This window comes from Doryrhamphus excisus, linkage group LG12 (genome assembly GCF_037039965.1).
Source record: "Doryrhamphus excisus strain RoL-2023G ecotype Guam linkage group LG12, RoL_Dexc_Guam_v1.1, whole genome shotgun sequence".
Lineage (NCBI taxonomy): Eukaryota > Metazoa > Chordata > Actinopteri > Syngnathiformes > Syngnathidae > Doryrhamphus > Doryrhamphus excisus.
In genome coordinates, this window is record NC_136368.1 from 21,624,459 (window position 1) to 21,645,165 (window position 20,707).

General features: G+C 40.7%; 2 protein-coding genes across 3 annotated transcripts; both read right to left on the reverse strand.

The window, feature by feature from the left end:
- Positions 1-387: 387 nt before the first annotated feature.
- Positions 388-3,398, reverse strand: ube2al (ubiquitin conjugating enzyme E2 A, like). The gene is made up of 6 exons (XM_058082526.2): positions 3,202-3,398; positions 2,537-2,617; positions 2,429-2,454; positions 2,123-2,212; positions 1,224-1,312; positions 388-1,148 (listed from the first exon to the last, which is right to left on the reverse strand). Exons 1-6 carry the CDS (start codon positions 3,243-3,245, stop codon positions 1,020-1,022), a joined length of 459 nt encoding a protein of 152 aa, XP_057938509.1. The 5' UTR covers positions 3,246-3,398; the 3' UTR covers positions 388-1,019.
- Positions 3,399-4,138: 740 nt separating this feature from the next.
- ankrd10b (ankyrin repeat domain 10b) lies at positions 4,139-20,292 on the reverse strand. 2 transcript variants are annotated; one of them, XM_078795121.1, is made up of 6 exons: positions 19,920-20,284; positions 18,805-18,957; positions 16,306-16,397; positions 9,041-9,306; positions 7,652-7,759; positions 4,139-4,583 (listed from the first exon to the last, which is right to left on the reverse strand). In XM_078795121.1, the coding sequence occupies exons 1-6, from the start codon at positions 20,109-20,111 to the stop codon at positions 4,399-4,401; spliced, it is 996 nt and encodes a 331-aa protein (XP_078651247.1). In that variant the 5' UTR covers positions 20,112-20,284; the 3' UTR covers positions 4,139-4,398. The 2 variants fall into 2 exon arrangements, with proteins under 2 accessions (XP_078651247.1, XP_078651248.1); XM_078795122.1 differs by lacking the exon at positions 7,652-7,759 and having other exon boundaries at positions 19,920-20,292.
- Positions 20,293-20,707: the final 415 nt, after the last annotated feature.

The window sequence follows — 20,707 nt, forward strand, 5'->3', positions numbered from 1 at the left end:
ATCATTTGCCACGGGACACTCACACTAAGTCATTACGTTTTTGATGACATTTTGTCAGAGCTGCTGGAAATAGGAATTTCTCTTTGATATTAATAAAATTCCTTGTGACCCATCCAAGATTTTCCCTTCAAAAATGCAATACTTTACTTTACAGTACGATTTGGACTACAGGCCATTTTTTGTAACTTGTTTTTGTCCACCCAGTGGTGCGGCACTTTATTTTTTTTAATTAATTTTAATGTTAGCTGGCATTCAAAATTGAGAAAAATGTATTCTCTCTTGTATATACTGTAGTGAAGTATACTGTATTTACCTACTGAATACTACTAGCATGTGGCATCAACACACATGAACCCCCCCCCCCCCGTCCTCACAACTCAACCGCCACAAAACTACTGTACCCCTTCTGACACCTCTAAAGGGTGATGGTAAAATGTTACGTAATGATGCAACGTGGGATTGTTTCGAGTCTAAATTTAGGCATCTCAACACGACACCAGAAGAGCAGTGTGTCTATTTTTGGTCAAATGTATAAAATGTGCCTATGGGTCCTTTTTACAAGTGCTGGGGGAAAAATGACATGGGAGACATCCAGTGCAAAATCTGTACATATATTCAGATGCAGATTTCTTATATACACACACGAGTATTTTAAGAGGGAGGAGGTATGGATGTTCAATCTGTCGTGCATGCGTAAAACATGGTGTAACAATTTTTGGAGTCCACGATGCTCAGAAGGTGGGGGAACATTACCACCCGAGACCTTAAGCAAGTAAAGTAAAGCTGGAGTCCACAAACAAGGCAAGATTTAGGGCTAGAATGATAGATATAAAACCAGATTCCCTCTTGGCAGGCAAATCTATGAAGGGAAGTGGAAGGTAAAGTGCATAAAATCTTAAAAAAAAAAAAAAAAAAAAGGTAAGGAGATTAAGAGGCTAACTTGAGCTTGCTTGCCCACCCACAGACACACACACACACGTACACACACACACCGCTTTAACTGGACGAGGTCAGCCAGGTCAACTGTCTCGCCAGCTTCTCTCTACGATGGCGGACACCCTCTTCTCGTACTCACGCTTGTTCTCCTGGTACAGCTGAGCAGCCTGGCTGTTGGCCGGACTGTTGGGGTTGGGTTCATCCAGCAAAGACTAGGAAGGCGCAAGGAAAATGATCTTTTTTTTTAACCGACCAAAGCAGGTATTTCACTTACAAAACGATCTTACCTGGATGGAGGTAAGAATAGAAGACACGTCATAAGTAGGACTCCAACGATTCTGCAGGATGTCCAGACAAATACTACCATCTGCATAGACTGCACAAACAAACAAGGAAACACAATTACTTTTCCTACATCATATTCAGGGGTATTAGATCACACTAAAGAGAAAATAATATGGTATAATAAAATTACAAGGGCAAAGTTCGGAGCTCCTACTACTATACTGTGCCGCTCAATATAACCCACTATGTCAAATAACACAGCAACTTAACACTCAAAAGGTATACATAAGAAATATACAAACATGCACTAATACAAGTTGACATAGGAGAAAATGTTTTCTCATGATACATTGCAGGAGAGCACCATCTATTCATCCATTTTCTATGTCACTTGTCCTCCAATGAAATGCTTTTGGGTTATTGTTATTGTTTTGGTCTGCAACATATCAGAAATGAGGGAATAATGTCCATAACTCTTTTCCAATCTCAAAGCTGATGTGTGTGATATTCTTGTTCTTCCTAAAACACAAAGATAATAGGTCTGCTTCCAGGGATGATGGAAATTAAAACAAAAATCATTCACAGAGGATATTTACATGGACTATTCCATTCAAGTTGGGAAGTTTACTTCTTCACCACCTCTCAATGACCCGGGTAAATATGGGAAGGACAGCTGGTGTTGGCTTAATGACGCTAACCAAGGTTCCACTGGATTTTCTCAAGAGCCGCAACCTTTTCTTGTAATATTACCACTTTATTCCCATACAATGGACATGTTTTCTCCTTAAAATACAATAAACACTATCAATCCATTCTTGCAATATTTCTACTCCGTTTTCTTTACCGTTTACTTCTTTTCAGTGCAGATACAGGATGAGCACTATACAGTCAAGAGTCCTACCGTTGGGATGAAACATCTTTGACACAAATCGTACTGTGGGAGGCTTGTTCGGGTATTCTTCTGTGAACTCGACAATGAGTTTAAATGTACCTGCAAGCAAAACACAGATCAATAATTACTAATCAATAGACATTATCAGGCCACACGTTCACACTGATGGATAATTCGGTGTTCCAATGAATCTAACGAGCACGACTGTTAGAATGCACGGGGAGAACTTCGCATGGCAGAAAGCCGAACCCAGACTGAATGCAAACCACCGTGCAGCCAAGAGACCGTGATAAATCATGAAAATAAAACACCTACCGTCTTCAAACGGAGTTCCTTCAGGGCTGAGGCACAAATAGGAGAGTTAGTGTATTGACAATGTCAACGTTTCAGATTTGTAATTGCCTGTTGCACAATATGGCTTACCCGAAAATGACGGCATTCCACACCATAATGTTGTTTTCAGATGGGGCTCCACTGACACCAGCAGGGGGGTCTTCTTGTAGCCTACATTATGAAAACAACGTTTCATATTAAGACATTTTAACACATTTACAGACCTTTTGAGCAGTTAGGGGCTGTTTAATCATGCAGTTGGTGCATTTGAAGGTTAACGTAGACATAATTAAGAAAAAAACGATTTTACTAGAGGCTTATTTGCCTGTAAATGAAAGAAAAAGTTAGTATTAACACGAAGCAAAGTGGTCCACGACAGCACCGGACCGGACACACTGGTTTCCGCCATGCTCACTTTTTTAAACTTACCAAACACTTACGGACATTTAACAGAACAGGTATTGGGTAAGAGATAAGAATACTGCATTAAATTCAAGACTAATCAAACAGTCGCCTACTCCATTGCTAATAAATGCTAGCTACGGAAACAAGCGGGCGGCTGACGTGTTTCATACTAGTGCGGTTTAGAAAACTTACTTTGACTGACATGTCTCTAACCAGACATATAGTGTATCGTTCGTATTAATCATCTCATTTTAGTACCTTTTATATGAATAATGTGAAAACAGCCCGGTGACACTAACTCGCGACGAGCTATTCTGCTAGCTTGTCTTGATGTTAGCCGAGCAACTCACCGTTTAAAATCTCTCATGAGTCTCCTTCTAGCCGGTGTGGACATGGCCTAAGTTTGACGATGTACTTATCAGGTTATTTGGTGTATTGGTTGTATTTATACCACTAGTATTTGTCTAATAACATCCCAGTTGTCCCACGGTTAACGTTGCCTTCGTGCTCTGGTTAATCCCGTTTGGCAAGCCCTAGCGCCTTTAAGTGGATGATACCACTTGCGACAGAACAGAGGGGGTTGAAGATAGAAATTATAAATACATGACTAGCAGTTAAACAGTCGCCCTTGATTAGATAAATATATCCTTACGTATATGTAGTACAGTATTTATTATTTTTACAATTTCTCCCTCCACAATACACAACTGTGGGCTATTGTGTAAATGTATATTGTTTGTGCTCCCCTCATCCAAATGTAGTGTCGCGTGACGGGGCGTGGCCGCAATGACATACTGTTTGTGCTGTAGTGGTGGTGAAGGTCGGTCTGTTCCTGACAGGTGACCAGCCTCTCAGCACCGACTCAGCCGGCATCGAACACGTGAGCAACGGCCCGCCCCTTATTCCAGCCCCATTCGCTTGTTTAAAGAGATACTGCACGCAAAATCTCTTAACCCAGTTGGCTGTATACCACACTTTTTCCACCGAATGCCACATACAGAAACGTGGATACATTAAATGGTAATATTATCAGAAAAGTTGGCAATTATCAAGACAAAGCTGAAATCAAGCCGTAAACCGAGGTAATAAAAAAAAACAGCATAAGAAAAAAGTAAAAATAAAAATTGCAAGAAAAAAGTTATGGTTAGTATTTGGTTTTAATTTTACAGTCCTAATAATGTGTGACATACCTATAACACATTTGTATTAGAAGAAAGTCAAAAGTCACAATGCATGGAAAAAAATCTGTTATCAATGTAAGCATAACGTGGAAATGCGAAGAAAGTCTTATTTTTGCACATTTTCTTGATTTTATTCTGGTAACATAAGTTTGTACAGATAAAGACGTCGGCAGTGCTTTAATGAAAAATACTTTCAAGATATAAGGTTATTTTACACAACATAAACAATCGCTTTAACAACACAATTTAGGATCCTACACCTTCAATTACTTACAAAAAATAAACACACTGGGCCTGCCCTTTACAAGCTGAAATAGTCACTATCTTTAAGGCAAATGAAGGCTTGTGCGAGTTGAAAGTGTAACTTTAGGCTCCGTGGTAGAGGAGCATGGTGCTGAAGAGAGCGTGGTCGTACAACTGCTCTGCAGTCACGCACTTCTGGTGCTCCACTTGGCTCATCTCAGGTGAGTCCTTGCCGTAGGTGCGTGGGTCATGCAGATTTTCTTCAGCTGGATCGCACCCAAAAGCAAGCTGTGGCTGACACTGACCGACTGAAGAGAATCCCACAGGGAGGGGAGGGGATGGAGGAGGAGAAAGAGTCATGAGCATATAAATCATTTCTAGACCCAATTCCCGAGGTGACCTGGAAGCTGGAATAAAAATTAAAAATAGCTAGGTCAAGTCTTTTGTAATGGGGCTTCTACACTTTACACAAGATGGATCAATAAATTGTGAAAGACGTTGCAGAACTTTACATGATGCCTACAAGTCCTGACCCCCCCCCCAGTCCCTCCTTTAAATAGGTCACATCCTCCTGGTTGGTGCACTGCATGACACAGTGAACTACTTTACTCCAGTTCAAAGCGTTGACGGCATAATGCCGATGCAGGATCAAATATACAACAAAGTATTAGGGCCACATTGAGGAAAATAATCTGAGATTTCAAATCAAAAAGATTTACAAGAATAAAGTTGTGAATTTACGAGAAAATAAAACTCTGAATACTGCAAGATTGAAGTAGTAAGTTTTAGAAAGAAACCTGTATTACAAGAATAAGGTAAATGTACAAGAATTAAGTCCTAAATTTACAAGGAAAAAAACTTATTGACAGTAAAGCCATCAATTTACAAAAATAAAGTTTGAAACTTGAAATAATACAAGAATCAAGTCGGACATTTGAGAATAAAGTTGAAAATTGACAAGAATAAATGAGTGCATTTCTGAGAAAATTACAAGAAAAAAATTTGTAATAGAAAATCAAGTCATAAATTTACGAGAAAAACATTTTGTAGTATTGTGAGAATTAAGTAGTACATTTCCAAGAAAAAACTTGTAATATTGTGAGCATAAACTTGTAAATTAAAGTAGTTAATTCATAAGAATAAAGTCTTAGGCTCACAAAAAAAACATAATATTGCCAGAATAAAGTAGCACATTTAGGAGAAATCTTGTATTATGACGAGAATAAAGTCATAAATTGGAGAATAAAGTTGTAAATTGACGAGAAAAAGCTTGTAATATTACGTGAATGAAGTCATAACTTTAAGAGATACCATTACGTGTCAAAGGAGACAGCAAGAGGAAAAAGTCAATAAGATGCATAAAATTGATCAACATTTAATGATTTAACATCATTAATCTTCTCAGCACTCCAACAATGACACACAGTAAAAACTTGAACACATATGAAAAAAAATGTCAGTACAATTGGTGACTGTTCAACTATGCTCAAGTCATAAGGCAAAAAGATGTCGAGATCCAAGTATACTTCTCGAGCTGCGCTACCAAATGATAATGAAAGTGCCTTCCTCATGTGTCGCTTATGCTAGCACAGTAAATCTCCACCATATGTACATAAGCTTTAAAAAAAGCACAGAAGTCCAAATGAACACACATGTAAAATACACATTAAAAGCCTCTCCCACCATTAGAAATGATTCATACCTCATGCACTACATTCACGTTGGGAATCAGGCATTGGTTAATTATTGAACTGCATCAACTACGAGCAGTGCTCATGTTTTCATAAAAAGGAGAGCTAAATCTACATCAGGAGTTGGACATTCAAGGGGTTTAGAGATGTAGTAATCGCTCGTTTATCGCTGTTAATTGGTTTGAATTTCCACAGAGTAAGATTCTTTAGTTTTAATTGGAATATATTTGTAGGCCATAGAAAGCCTGTTGACGACCTTCTAAAACCAGTTATTATTAGAGCCCTCTAGACGTGAAATAACACCCCTATATCCCCTTTACATTCGCATTGCACAAGATAGTAGATACAATACAAAATAAGCTACATAAGACACAAATAAGACTCGTGTCATGCTATGCGTGTTGCTGTAAATGTGTTCTGGTGGGAAGTGGACAGGAAGTGACATTGGGGGTTCAGAGTTGTGTTTCGGGTTAGGGCCACAAGAGTAGCCCATGTTTGGAGACCATTCAAGCTTGAAATAAAGGCTTGTTCAAGTCTGGTGCTTGTGTGTCTCACCGAATATGACAGTATGAGAGTCAGAGCCTTTCTTCCTGTCACCCACGGCGACTTGGAGAGAGACAGCAGCAGTTTTGTAAAAGTTTACAAGGTGCTAATTTGAAGAAAATGGTGACAAAGTAATTGTTGAGTCACTCGTGACGCATCTTTTGCTTAAATTTGGTTGTATCACTGACATGACAATCGGATTTAAAAAAAACTGTCAAAAAATGAGTCTCAAAAAAGAGGCATCGTCATATATTTGGGTCAATATGGTAAAACCTCAAGAGGAACTGTTCAAAAACTGTGCCCCCACAAGATGCGCATAACATATGCATAAACATTTTAGCATAAATTTAGTGTGGCCTTCGGAGGACTTTATAAAAGGAAGAATAGTTGAGGATTATTATATTTAGCAAAAGGGGCACAATTCCAAAAGAACTTTTTTCATCACATGGGTATTATCTTATTAAACATGGCCAAGTTTCCCAACATTTTCCAAATTAGTCATCAACACAAACAGAAGCTACTGAGATGCATTTATAAGAACATTGACATGTGAAGCAATACACATCTACATTGGAATCGTGAAGATGAGACCAGTACTCTCTTTGATGACAATTGGCATCACGACACAGGGACATACAAATAATTCTATATTCTATGAAAATGTCCTATAAAATTGTGCAAAATAAGTCTTGTTTTAACAAAGAAGCTAAGAAAATTAGCATTATAATTAGATAAATGCCTTAAATATAATTTACGACAACGTATTCGTTTCCGCCGTATGATTGGAATCATGGAAACGTAGAAAAGCCACACATACATACAGGACATGCCCACTGCTGCACGCTGCCTTTGTGCATACAACAAACAGCTTGATTAGCTAAATATATACAAGACAAATGGTAATATTTGGAGTGTGCCAGCAACGCGCACACACACACAAACACACAAACACACACACACACCACCCCCCTACAAATAAGCATAAGAGTTGGTGCAGCGACAAGGCGTCTGCATGGATGCCACAGTGAAGACCTCCATCTCTTTGGTAGCAGGGCTGGACCTGTCATATTGATCCATGGGCCCCGGCCCGTGCTCTGCTGGTGCCACCCCATTCAGCCCTAACGCAAAGGGTCCCGGCCCACCTGAGGTTACAGTAGACGCCAACTCTACAGCCATGCTCTCCATCTGGGCGTCTCCAGCACCACCCAGTGGCCCGTGTCCATTCTGCATCTCAAGTGGCATGCCCAGACCTACAAGACATTAGCAACTCTTCTAAGTACAAAGCACCCAATCATAAAGACATGGTTCAAATGACTAAGAACTGTGTATTATCTTTCTACAAAACAATTTTTGATACAGCTCTTGCATTGGATCTCATATCGTGCAGCCGTAGCTATTGTGGGGATGAGCATTTCTAAAACTATTTGACTTGGGAACTTTGTAAGTACAATAGTATGAACTGTATGCCTCCGTCTTCTTTTCCCTTCAGGGGTCACAGCCAATCAACCGCCTCCATCTGTCTCTCACACCAACTACCCTCATGTGCTCCTTCACTACATCCATGAGCCTTCTCTTTGGTCTTCCTCTACGCCTCCTACCTGGCAGCACCCTTTACCAATATATTCACAATCTCTCCTCTGGACATGTCCCAACCATCTCAGTCTGGCCTCTAGGACTTCAACAAAGGCCTCTAACACGTAATGTCCATCTGATGGATTAGTTCCTGATCCTATCCATCCTGGTCACTCCCAATGAGAACCTCACCATCCACATCTCTGCTACCTCCAGTTCTGCTTCCCATCTTTTCCTCAGTCGGCCAAAAAACATTGGTTTCACCGCAGTTTTGTGGGGCATACCCACTAACAACATTCAACAGCTCGAGACCCACCCTATTCGACACACTTTTTACCTCCAGGACATTCTTAACCAACTCCTCCTCTCCCTCTCTTCCCATCTACACCATGATAGAACAACTTGAACCCTGCTCCTAAACTTCTAGCCTTGCTACCTTTCCACCTGGTCTCCTGGACACACAGTATGTCTACATTCCTCCTCTGCATCATGTCAACAAACTCTCTACCTTCTCCTGTCATAGTTCCAGCATTCAAAGTCCCTAATCTAAGTTCTAGGTTCTTGGCGCTCCTCTTCTCTCTCTTCTTACGGGCACATCTTCCTCCTCTCCTTCTTTGACCAACAGTCCATTTTCCACCGGCACCCTGTAGGTGAACAGCTACGAGACGTTGTTAACCCGGGCCTCGACCGATCCAGTATGCAAGTCGTGTTGTTGATTTGGCTAAATTTTACGTCAGATGCCCTTCCTGACACAACCCTCATAAGCATGTTTAGGGCTTTTGATGGGTGCATTTTTGTACATATTTTATGCCTAAACTAAGTGTTTTCAAGCATACAAATGGCAAAATGAAGTAAAATACAAACATAAGGTATTGGGGAGATGTATTTAAAGAAGTTAGTTGGTTAGTTCATCTGCTACACAATGCATGTGACATACTTATCCAGCCCAAATAGCTCACCGTTAGGTCTCGCCTTCTTCACCGGATTGACTTCCTGCCCATCGAATGACCTCTTTCTGTTGGGTAGGCCGTTCAAGAAGCTGCGACCCTGGATAGTGGGGTGAGTGTGGCCCCCATTCTGGGTGATGCCACTGAGAAAGGCCCCGTTATGGAACTGAGCCATGTTTTGTTGGAAGTTCTGGGCATTGGAGAGAAGCTCAGCGCACTCCCGGAATCCTTGGGCATGGGCCAGGTCGGCAGCGGTCAGCCCACTGGCATTCCTCACACTGCACCAATGGGAAAAGTTGAGTGTCAGAGGGACGTACTGCAGGTTTGCTTGAGCACAAAAAGAAAACCAACAGGACACGCACTCACACATTCACACCAACTCACCAGGCAAGCTCACAAACAAGACACGTACAACGATGAACGGAATTGCCTTTGTCATCATCGTGACAGATGATGACGGATCCCTTTTGGATCGTTTGCATCATCGTTTCTAATGAATGAATGATTGTTAATAGTAAAAAGAGTCTGCTGGGAGAGAGACGGGATTAAGACAAACGCAAGTTATGCAGTTATTTATCTTGTACCTGCCAGGACCAGATACAAGAAAACAGACTGTGTCACAAGAAACATTTGTATCGATTGAGCTCTCCGAATGCAAGAAGGCATGCCACAGAAGAAGTGGAGCATGAAAGGACATCTCAAAGTCCAACTGGAAGCGGCAAGAAGTTCCGAGTGTTTGAAGCATTTCAAGTCAGTCTGTAAGGTAAAATGGCCGCATGGCCGGAAGAAAACGCCGATGGTAAAGTAGCTAAGAATGGCATGTGGCCAAAGCAGGACTTCAGAATTCCTTCCAGTGAAGTCCAAGAAAGATTGGTTTTCTGGGTCCATAAGTCCATGTAAGGCAATAAAACAAGGACACAAAGTTGGGTGATGTTCAAGCACCTTCATGTTCAAGTCTTCTCTGGAATGTTTGGACCCTGAAGATAAAGTCTTCGTCCTTGGTTGAAGAGTGATGGATGCAAACAAGTGTGGCTTTGTGGATTGTTGTGTTAATCACGCCTCTTTGCAGCAGACTTTGTGTGCAATAATGAGCGAGCAAACAGTTCTTGTAGCTGGATCAGCACCTTTTGTGGAATCGATGTCACTTGGCAGTAAAACCCATCATCTATCAATATTATGAACTCATCCCAAGACTATGTTCCATTATGTTATTCTAGCAGTGATGCTTTCTCGCTTAATGGACTAAATATTTTACCGTGAGGCAAATCCAGATTAATGAGCGGTATTTCCTCCATTTACAAAACAATACCGCATTTGTTCCGTGCGGAGGTTCATTTGTTCTCCACGCAAACAGCAAAGTCTTTGTCAACTAAATGAAAGCTCTGGAAACCACCCCGGATGGTGCTTGTGTTGCGAACGACTATGGAGGACGCCCCTGACATGGATGAGATATCACTGCAAAAGTACGTTTGGGTCAGAAGGTTTGTTGTTTTACTGTGACCAAGTGGCTCCGGCTTCCACAATATGTGACCACTTCCAGCACAACTACACCGCTTGCTCTTATTTGGTTTTTTTCTCTTTGGGTGTCATAAAACCTTTCAGAAACATCAGTACATGAAACTTATTTTGGACAATCAAAAGTAAATAAATAAAAATCACATTGTTGCACATCACCCGCCCCCATTTTCAAATTAACGCTTCCAACACGTTGATCAAATCAAATCATTTGCATTTGAAGGCAGTTTTATGGTCAGGTTGATGCACTTGTCTCACTCTCAAAGGAATAGAGCCTTTATAGGAGGTTGTGCTTGTGAGCACACCATAAAGGCCTATAGTAACATTGTGGAACCAGCCCTATCCCTATCACTGTGAATAACCTGGCACAATTATTCTGTCCTCTTCTCGGTTCCAGGACTAAATTCCAGCAGAGTGACTTTAAACACACCGCTCCCTACAAGGAAGAGAGCACTTCTGTTTATTTATAAATGGGCACCTGCACAGATTTGACATTTTCAATGTAAAAAAAAAAAAACAAAAAAAACATGGAGTGTTCTGCCAGACAAAAATGATCTGTATGTGCAAGGTTCTCCATGATAGCTATGGCACTAATGGTATAGACTGAAATCAATTTGATGTTCACTGACTTTAATTGAAAGTAAAAATCAGTGCATGCATTCACAACAACTTGAAATGATTTAAAACAGAAAAATAAAATGAAAAACCACTCAAGGTATTCCTTTGGTGAGACGTGACATCTCCAGTGAGCATCATTGAATTACTTTGGTTTGAATTTCTTTGAAAAACAAGGAAGCGTTAATTCTTTTTAAATGCCTGGTATGCTTTGCTTTTCAGTTCTAGGCACATAAATGTTCTCTAACTAAATGGTCTAACCTCCCAAAGGCAGCCTATTGTCATGCTACTGCTTTGACATGGGACTCATGTGATTAAACCTGTCCATATAAAAGGGATCCTATGGTTAGTTGACAAAATAACATTTAACAGATAAATAAATCTCAGGCTAAAAGTAAAAAAAAAATACTCTAGATACATGGATAATAAGCAAAGCATGCAGGTCTAAAAAGGTCAAGTTCAAGTGATTCATTGACAAAAAAACCTAGCATTAAAACCAATCACCGCAAGAAATACCTCAACAGTTTGCCAGTGTGTAGATAGGAAGCGATAGTGAGAACACTCAATGCCACAACAGTGCGGCTATCCCAGGGAACGGGGCAGACTCAGCAGTGTCTATGCTCCCCCTTTTCTAGGATTACTTGAAAAAACCAAGTCATTTCCAACTCAATGGCTGCAAAACAATTGAGACGTACGGTTTTGTTTCAGCAGGTCAGTAAACTTTTCTCTTTTTTTCTTTTCTTAGGGTAACTTATTGTCACTTTCATGAAGGAAAAGGTGACAAAGATTAGAGGTCAAGAAAGAAAGACTAGGAGATTGTATCAGGTTAATAGACTGTGACAGAACAATATGAAAGACATTTCTTGGCACAGTGACATGACAGTGAATAAATAACCATTGCAACAGGATGATTGTTACCATTAGACAGTTAATGGGTCAGTACATGGCGCTAAGCTCAGCTGCGTCTTACATTAGTGTCTGCTCTCGTCCTTGACTGCAGCTTCCCAACATGTCCTGCCTCCTGACAGCTTGCTAACGGGCCGCTTTTACCCTTCCCGAGGCTCATGACAAATTCAACTAACAACAAACAGTATTTATTCGTAATATGCTACTTTAGCATCTAAGCTTACAAATGTGACTTAGATGTTTTGGCTAGTCCAATGTATATTTGAAATCTAAAATTACATTTTGTTATAGTTTAACAATTTTGCAATTAAATTGATTTATAATAATTTAGCAAACACGGTAAACACACAAACCTGGCTGTTTCATTAATAAAATGCATTGCAAATAATATTTACCATAGTTTGATAGCTTTATGGGGCCTATTTGATTTGTATGCAATGTTGTACTATACAGCACAGATCAGTCAAAAGGAGTGTATCTGGAAGGTGAAGTCCAAGGAACACCAGTGTGAATGTAAGACCAGTTTCTCTCTCATGTCAAAAATCAGGGTCTCCAAGTGGAATCTGGAGCGTAAGAACACAAATGTGGTAAAAGGTTCCAGGGTCCGGTATTGCTACGGTCCAGGTCTGCTAGGCCTGTAGAGTTTGAACATTCTCAGACATTGCAGACATCGCAGACATTCTGGCTTTCTCCCACATGTATGTTAATCCCTGAAATGTCCCGAGACGATAACGGGTGTGACTTACGCTGAACATCTGTGTAGCTCCCTTTCTGCTCACTTCTTGGGACATACTGATGGACCAGTCGCAGGTACGACGAAAAGGTGCATTCAATAAGTTAGAGAGAATTTGTCATGTAGAAGTGCTGGGATATTGGAACAAGCCTAAAATTGGATGCTTACCATTACGCTTTACGATGCTAGTGTTAAATGGGTGCGTTTTGGTGCAGTTTTAAGACATGTTAGTGTTTGTCAAGGACGTTTTATAGTGAAAATTAGTGTAACAATTGGATGTATTATTATTATTATTGTTATGGATGTTAAATTGTCATGAGCCTCATTCCCAACTAACTTCCTTGCCTTAGTTTGTGCCCAACTACATTATCCATTACTTTAAATAATAAACTTCATAATAACAATAACAACAACATAGACTAAAGTGATCTAAAGGGGAGGGAAAAAAATAACATCATTTTCATCACGTATACATTTACTCATCAGGTCATAACCAAATGCACATTGCCAAGAATTGGAACATTGAGCAAATGAATTTAGTTTTAGTACTTTGGGGGAGGCCAAGCCAACTGGGGTGTCATGGATGACAAAAAGTACAATTTTGAACGCGGGTAACAACAGACATTAACTTGGTTTCTATTCAATAAAAAATAACATCCATCAGAACCAAGGCATAAAAGTTGGCAAGTTTATTTTGGTGTTAATAAAATAAGTACTGCTTTCCAAATCAAAAACTGTTTCCAATATGTTATAATAACAATAATAAGGAGAAGAAGAGTTACATAAATGGAAAAGTTGATAATTTTCTCTGACGTGTCAATCAGTACATCCGAATGCTCCCTGGTGGATTTGGGTCTCTGAAGGCCAAATGTCAGCGAAACAACTAGCCGCAGAGCAGGTTGCAAAGTATGAAACTGCATGTCAAATCATTTTTAGAAAAAAGAAACTGAAAAATGTGCCTTAGCGCTTATATTTTGCGGCTGAGATGCCCTAGAAAGACCATCCTGAAACATCAATAATCACTGTTCATATTCATCGTGGCATTTTTCTTAAGAAGGCACAATGTGCCATTTGAAAATAACAAATTAGGATTCTGATTTGTGATATTTTAATCTGTTACTGAGGAGATGAAAGGGCTTTCTGTGTTTTTAATTACTACATTTGAAATAATTATATTGTAAAAAGCCACAAATAATGTATTATGAAAAAACAGGGTCAGGATAGGCTGCACGGCCGCCGAGTGGTTAGCACGCAGGCCACACAGCCAGGAGATCCGAGTTCAATCCCACCCTCTGGCATCTCTATGTGGAGTTTGCATGTTCTCCCCGTGCATGCGTGGCTTTTCTCCGGTTTCCTCCCACATTCCAAAAACATGCTAGGTTAATTGGCCACAGGTATGAATGTGAGTGTGAATGGTTGTTTGTCTATATGTGCCCTGTGATTGGCTGGCCACCAGTCCAGGGTGGACCCCGCCTCTCGCCCCAAGACAGCTGGGATAGGCTCCAGCACCCCCTGTGACCCTCGTGAGGATGAGCGGTAGAAAATGAATGACTGAAAGACCATTTGCCGTGGGTTTACATCCACAAAGGTAGTGATTGGCCTCTTGCCCGAAGACAGCTGGAATAGGCTCCAGCATGGCCGCAACTCTCTATCCTCGTGAGGATAAGCAGTAGAAAATGAATGAATGAAAGGTCAGGATAATCTTTGTTATACATGCAGGACAATAATATGAATCATTTTAAATCAGACAATTCTTGGTTTGAGTTTAGGAAAGCAAACGGTTAAGTTTAGAGTGTCTTATTAAAAATGTAACATTAAATAGGCGACAAATAGTACAGTTAAAAACTAGTCCCAGTCCGAAGGTGCCAGGGATTTGGCACGTTGTGTTGATCATGCTTGTGTTCACATGAGGACTCATTCTTTAAAAGAGAGTTCAACTGCTCCTTAAATGACCAGAGTAGAAACAATGTCATAGTTGGTATTCTAGCCATGATGTTGTATATCTGCAGTTCCATACAATGCAGCGTGGCTCTGGCAGTAAAAGAGTTTCCTAAGGAAGCGCAATGTGCATTTGGTCATCTAGTCAAAACTGCATGTAAGACATTAACAAAAACAAACGTTAAATAAAAACAACACACTCTAGATTTAACAGAGATCATGCAACATGGCCTACAAAGTTACTGTAAGAACAGTTTATCAACATTTTCATCAAGCTGTCCTTGTGTTCTGTTGTTGCGGCCAAGCAAAAGGCTCAAAAGGCCTGTTAATATCAGTTAATTATCAACTTTTATTAACAGTTAACACACTCTCAGATTACACGGGCTCAACTGCCCGCTGAACACAAACAAAGAAGCATTAAATATTTTGGGGGTGACATGCGCACACACAAGCGGCAACTTGATGAGAATGGTTTCAATGATAAACAACAATTTTTCAAAGATGAAACAAAATGAGACACCTTTTCAAGGGCGCACCACCAAATGGGACACTTCTCGGACAAAGGCAATCGAGTCGACAGTAAATCACTGAGACAAATGTCAAGTAAGGTGAAGTCCAGATAGTGGAGTTCACCGAGAGCGCTCGCACTAGCCACCGAGTGGTGATATGCTGCTATATGAGGTGTCGTTTATCAATAGGGATGTCCCGATCAGCATATTCAATTTCCCATCCCGATCAAATACAATTTTCCTGTAGATTATGGAAGTGATAATGCTTTTCGCAAGTTGATAAAGCAAACAATAAAAACGTATTTCATTATATTCAGAATCTGCTAGCGCTGTTCTAAATCAACAATCTAGTGTGGTAATTGCCATACTTTCTAAAAGACCCCACGTTCTCCACAACGGAGACGGGCTGGTTGTTTGAAGCAAAACAACAACCTCTTCCATGAAAGGCTTTGCCTTTTCGCTCTCTTTTGGATCATTGTCTTTCCTCCTGAAGTCCAGAGTTTGTTGCTTTGGGCGGAGCAGCATTTCGCCAGCCGGACATAGTCCATGACTGTGTCAACGTGACAGACTTTTATGCACGTATTACATTTGTGGTACTGAAAGCAGTTCTGCTTGTTCCACGCCTTTGCAAGTGGCTGTGGGACTATTTTCCACTTCCTCAATTTCCGGGTTGCTGCAAAAACAAATTACTTTACAGCAGCGACCATAAAGATTGGGTAGGCACAAAACAGGCAGAAGAGTTTGAGTCTGGGTGCATATTTCTCTTATCCCTTGGAAACTGGATCATCATCGTTTCTTATACATACAATATACATACAATGCTCAAATAGCCCCACGATAACTCAAGGGACGATTGTCAGATTGGATTCATTTCCTCCAGGATCATGTTTAATAAGGTTGGGTCAAAATGTTTAAATCTTCACCGTCGCTACATAAACGACTTTGCTGCTCTGGTTTTGGTGGTGAGCCCTTGAAAAGGCACTGTACGTCCACAGTTGGGAGAGCGAGACAGAAGAGAGGAAAAGAAATGATGAGCTCACAACATTGACAGCAGGACTTACTCAGCTTTTGCTCCCTGTACCAAGAGAGCGTTGATGCACTCCAGACTGCCCGCACGTGCAGCCTTGTGGATGGGCGCCTCGCCCACATAGTCCTGAGAGATAAACAGGCCAGTGCGGGTTAAACATAGAAACGCATGTTTGCGCTACATTTGTCCTCCCAGATGACAAATTTCAGTGCCGTCTGATGACAACCTCCTGAATTCACTTCAAACATTCACTTACTTAACTAGGGCCCTATAATTTCCGCGTTCGCGGAATCGCGGAATTGGACAATAAAAACGGAAATTATTTTGAATGCGGAATATCGCGGAAATGCTGTTTTCATGAGAAAGAGGAACATAAACCTGGGGGATCGTTCCCGGAGGTCGGTAATCAATGTGACACAATACCTGCCTACCGCCCTTTTTCAAACATGGCACTCCCCCCGTCTGCGAAGAAGTTGCGCAATACCACGCTAACGCCGAAATACAGAGCCGAGCAGTACCCAGGTGACTTCTATGTATCTGGTGACATGTTATTTTGTACTTTCTGTCAACACTCAGTTGACTGGAAGCGAAAAAACACATGTGATGACCACTTGTTATCCAAAAGTCATCCTAAAAAAAAAAGAAACGCATAGCGCCAACGCTAGCAGGCAGCCCCGACAGACATGCGTTACTGCCTCGTTCAAGTCAGCGGACTTAAGAAAAGACTTTGTCAAGGATTTTGTGAGCATGTGTGCTGAGGCCGACATCCCCTTGGAGAAGTTGGGAAAAATACATCCTTTTCTCGTGAAGCACTGCAAACGGAGGAGCGCTGCCTGAAAATGCCAGCAGCCTCCGACAACTTCACCTCCCCCGAGTGTTTGAGCAACACATCTCCTCTGTGCTCCAGAAGATCCGGGGGAAAAAATTCTCAGTTGTTGTGGATGAGACCACTGATGCTAGGGATTGCAGTGTGCTAAACATCGTTATTGGTAAGTTAATGTTAATTTATCAGCCTAATATACAACGTAGTGGTAGTCACCATCTGTGATATCTAACATCTAATATGTTCTATGTTAAAAAATTGACTGTGTTTTGTATAAAGTCAAGTATATTTTCGCTTGAAGAGAAAAGGCTGGTTGAGCACTTTATTATTTTTTAATATGTCATTTGTTTTCACTTCAAACATTTTTTATTTGAAGTACCTAGTGCAATGTTGTGTTACATGATGCAGTAGTAAAGTATTGAGGAAAAGTGCAATATTGTGTCGCCTCAATGAATGTAAGTTCATTTCATTCATAAACATTATTAAAACGCATTCTTTTGTGGTAAAATGAGTAAAAGGTAAAACAAAAATGGAATTCCAAAAAATTAAAACGGAAAAAATGGAATTTGGGAAAAAGTAAACGGAATTTGGGAAAAAATAAAACGGGATTTATAGGGCCCTACTTAACACGTAAAACACAACACAAACTATTTGGCAAATTTAGCACCAGAAATCCAAACCTATGTATTTCTTGCTTACATTTATTGTAAAATAACTTACATTAGATCCTCTCTGCATTCTCATTTCTACATTTCCAGTTGTAAATCATTAAAAATTAGTGGGAATGAGGGTTAAAGAAGAAAAAAAAACGACACACACCCTGGATGACTCATGTTCAAATACCAAGGAAGGCAGTCCGGTTCAACTGACAGGAAATTAAATAAATAAATGCTCCGGTTTAAGATGGTATGTTTAGCCCACATGTACAGAGAACGGTCGTTTATTAGAAATAAAAAGGTCTGCACTGTGTGTGTGTTTCATAGTGACAACAGTGTGTTATGTCATCGTGGCCTACTGATCTAATTTCTTTAAGTCATGTCGTGGAGCATAGGCTATAATCTGGGTGCCTGGGGTTGTTCATGGAAAATACAACAGAAGAGTCGCAAAATATGTGTGACTCAATTTTCATAGAAGACTGCAACTATGAAGAATATACACATAGTACATAATAGTAGCCTGTAGGGATAAGTCCGCTTGATGGGATAAGTCTTTACTCAAGCTGTTGCAACACTCTGCTCATTTCTAGAAACAAAACATCCCAATCGCCACTTTAAAGAAAAAAATTCCACAATTCCACCCCACCAAATAAGTGTCATATGAAATTGCATCATCTCAGACTATTCTAACACACACACACAAAAGAATGTTGCTAACCAAAATAGACATAAATAATCAGATCAATACAAGAGCTTGGTGCCCAACGGGTCTCACAATATGGACAGACCGGTCGCTCCGCTGTCTTGCATCTGGCCATGTTTATATTTGAGAGAGACAAGAGCCTCTGCAACAGGCTGTAAGGTGTCAATGTTGTAAGTCAACACTGCTGAAAACAAACATGAGTAGCTGCTGAAGAAGACTGCTTCAACATCCGTCATATGGACTTGGTTGGTATTCAGGTTGTCCGACCGCCAGCAGAAAACTACAGTATACTGTATAAGGGGCAAATTGAGGCCATGTTGGCGGTCCCTACTGACAATGTGAATGACGTACCTGTCTATTTATGTCTGCGCCAGCTTGAAGGAGCCATAACAAGCACTCTGGGTGGCCTCCAAATGCAGAGATGTGAGTAGGCGTCTGCGCAAACTTGGAGGTCACCGTGTTGACCCCGCAGCCCACCTGTACCAGGCGCATCACACACTCCAACTGAGAAGACAAAAGGATGATTTACAAACCATTTTGAAGTGACATCCCTGTTCTTCAGAAACTCCTGGTCATGTCACTGAACATGTTTGGGTTACTCTGGATCGGCACATACGACAGCGTGTTCCAGTTCCTGCCCAATCCAGCAACTTTGCACAGCCATTAAAGTGAAGTGGACCAACATTCCAATCAGCTGGTCAATAGAATGTGAAGGCTTTGTGTCTGACCACCTCACACTTCAAAAAAAGGGACTGTATGCAATGAGTTACACGCCTGCCAAGATGGCGCCAATATCTGAATATCCTGCAAGCTATATTACATCCTCCTCCCAATGTAACATGTGTTACATGTGTGTTTTCAGCTAATGATAGCAATTTGATAGCCATTTGGCAAAGTTTAGCTAACTATCGCAACAGCAGCATGAATCAATATGCCAACAGTATGTTATTTTATTTGGGTAGAGCGAAAAATTTTCTTTTTTTTGCACTAGAATTTATAATTGTCAAAAATCTAGACTTTATAAGCACATTCTATTCTTTAAATCCACTTCTGGTAGCATATGTGGTCACTGGTTTCGAGGGTTAAACGGATTAGTTTTATAACAATATTCATTCATTAGAAGGGAGTAAAAGAGAGGGGGACTTATGACTCAAAGTTTCCACGATGATAGTCAGAGGCTTATGAGTTCTTTAAATTAAGCTAGCATGAGCTGTTATATGGCTGTCGAGTCAATGCATGTCGAGATAACCAAGTCTGAAATGTCCAATTTATTTAATAATACATAATACAAGATATGCGGATGAATGCAACACACGGCGTTAACGATAACTAATAGCCTGGTGTCTGCTTCCAGTTATGGCGGCTTTTGCTAATCGTGGAGGAAGCTGACGTCAGGAAATGGCCGAAATTGTTTGACGCGTCCAAAAAAATTGTAAATGAAAATGGGTCTGCACAGATTTACCTACCTTCCCAAAATGAGCCGCCCAGTGTATTGGCGTCCAGCCGTAGAAGGTGTCCTCCACGGTGAGGTCAGCCGGATTGGCGGTGCTTTGAAGGTAGGAGCACAAGGCGCCGACATCTCCATCCCTGCACGCCCGGTGGAGAGGGAAGCGGCTGTTCAGCACCTCCTCGCTAGAAAATCCAGATTCGCTCGACATAGTTAGGAGAAACTGTTAAACGAACAAACAAGAACAAAATAATGAAGTCTGTAAACGAGGAGTGGGACCACGCCGCCCCGGCTGGCTGGAGTGTCTTTCTGCCTGACCACACAATACACACAGCCGAGGTGCAATTTGAGACTCGCCGAGTGAGACGCAAACTGTGGAATGGCGTCTTTTCTATACCAGGAATGGCGCCAATTGAACCCGGAAGATATGGTCTGGCGTTACCAAAGTACCCGGATTGAACTTTCTTCTTCGGTGTGTTATTTTAGTTATGACAACAGCGCCACCCTATGGCCAACCGGAAGGCGGTGCGCTCCAAAACTGTGAAATATGGCTGAGGTTGAGGCCAACCTTTATTTTATTGAACATCAAAAAACTGCAAACTAGACACAGTCAAAAAATAAAATAGACAATAAAATAAATAGAGTAAAATATCAAACTTGTTATTTACGTCTTTACAATAACATACGAGGTTAGCAATGATTTATTTGTTTCTTTCGACTTTTTCATGATTACGGAGTCGCCACAGCGGATCTTTTTGATCCGCATCATGATATGAGAAATATATATAATAATTTGTATTTTTAAGA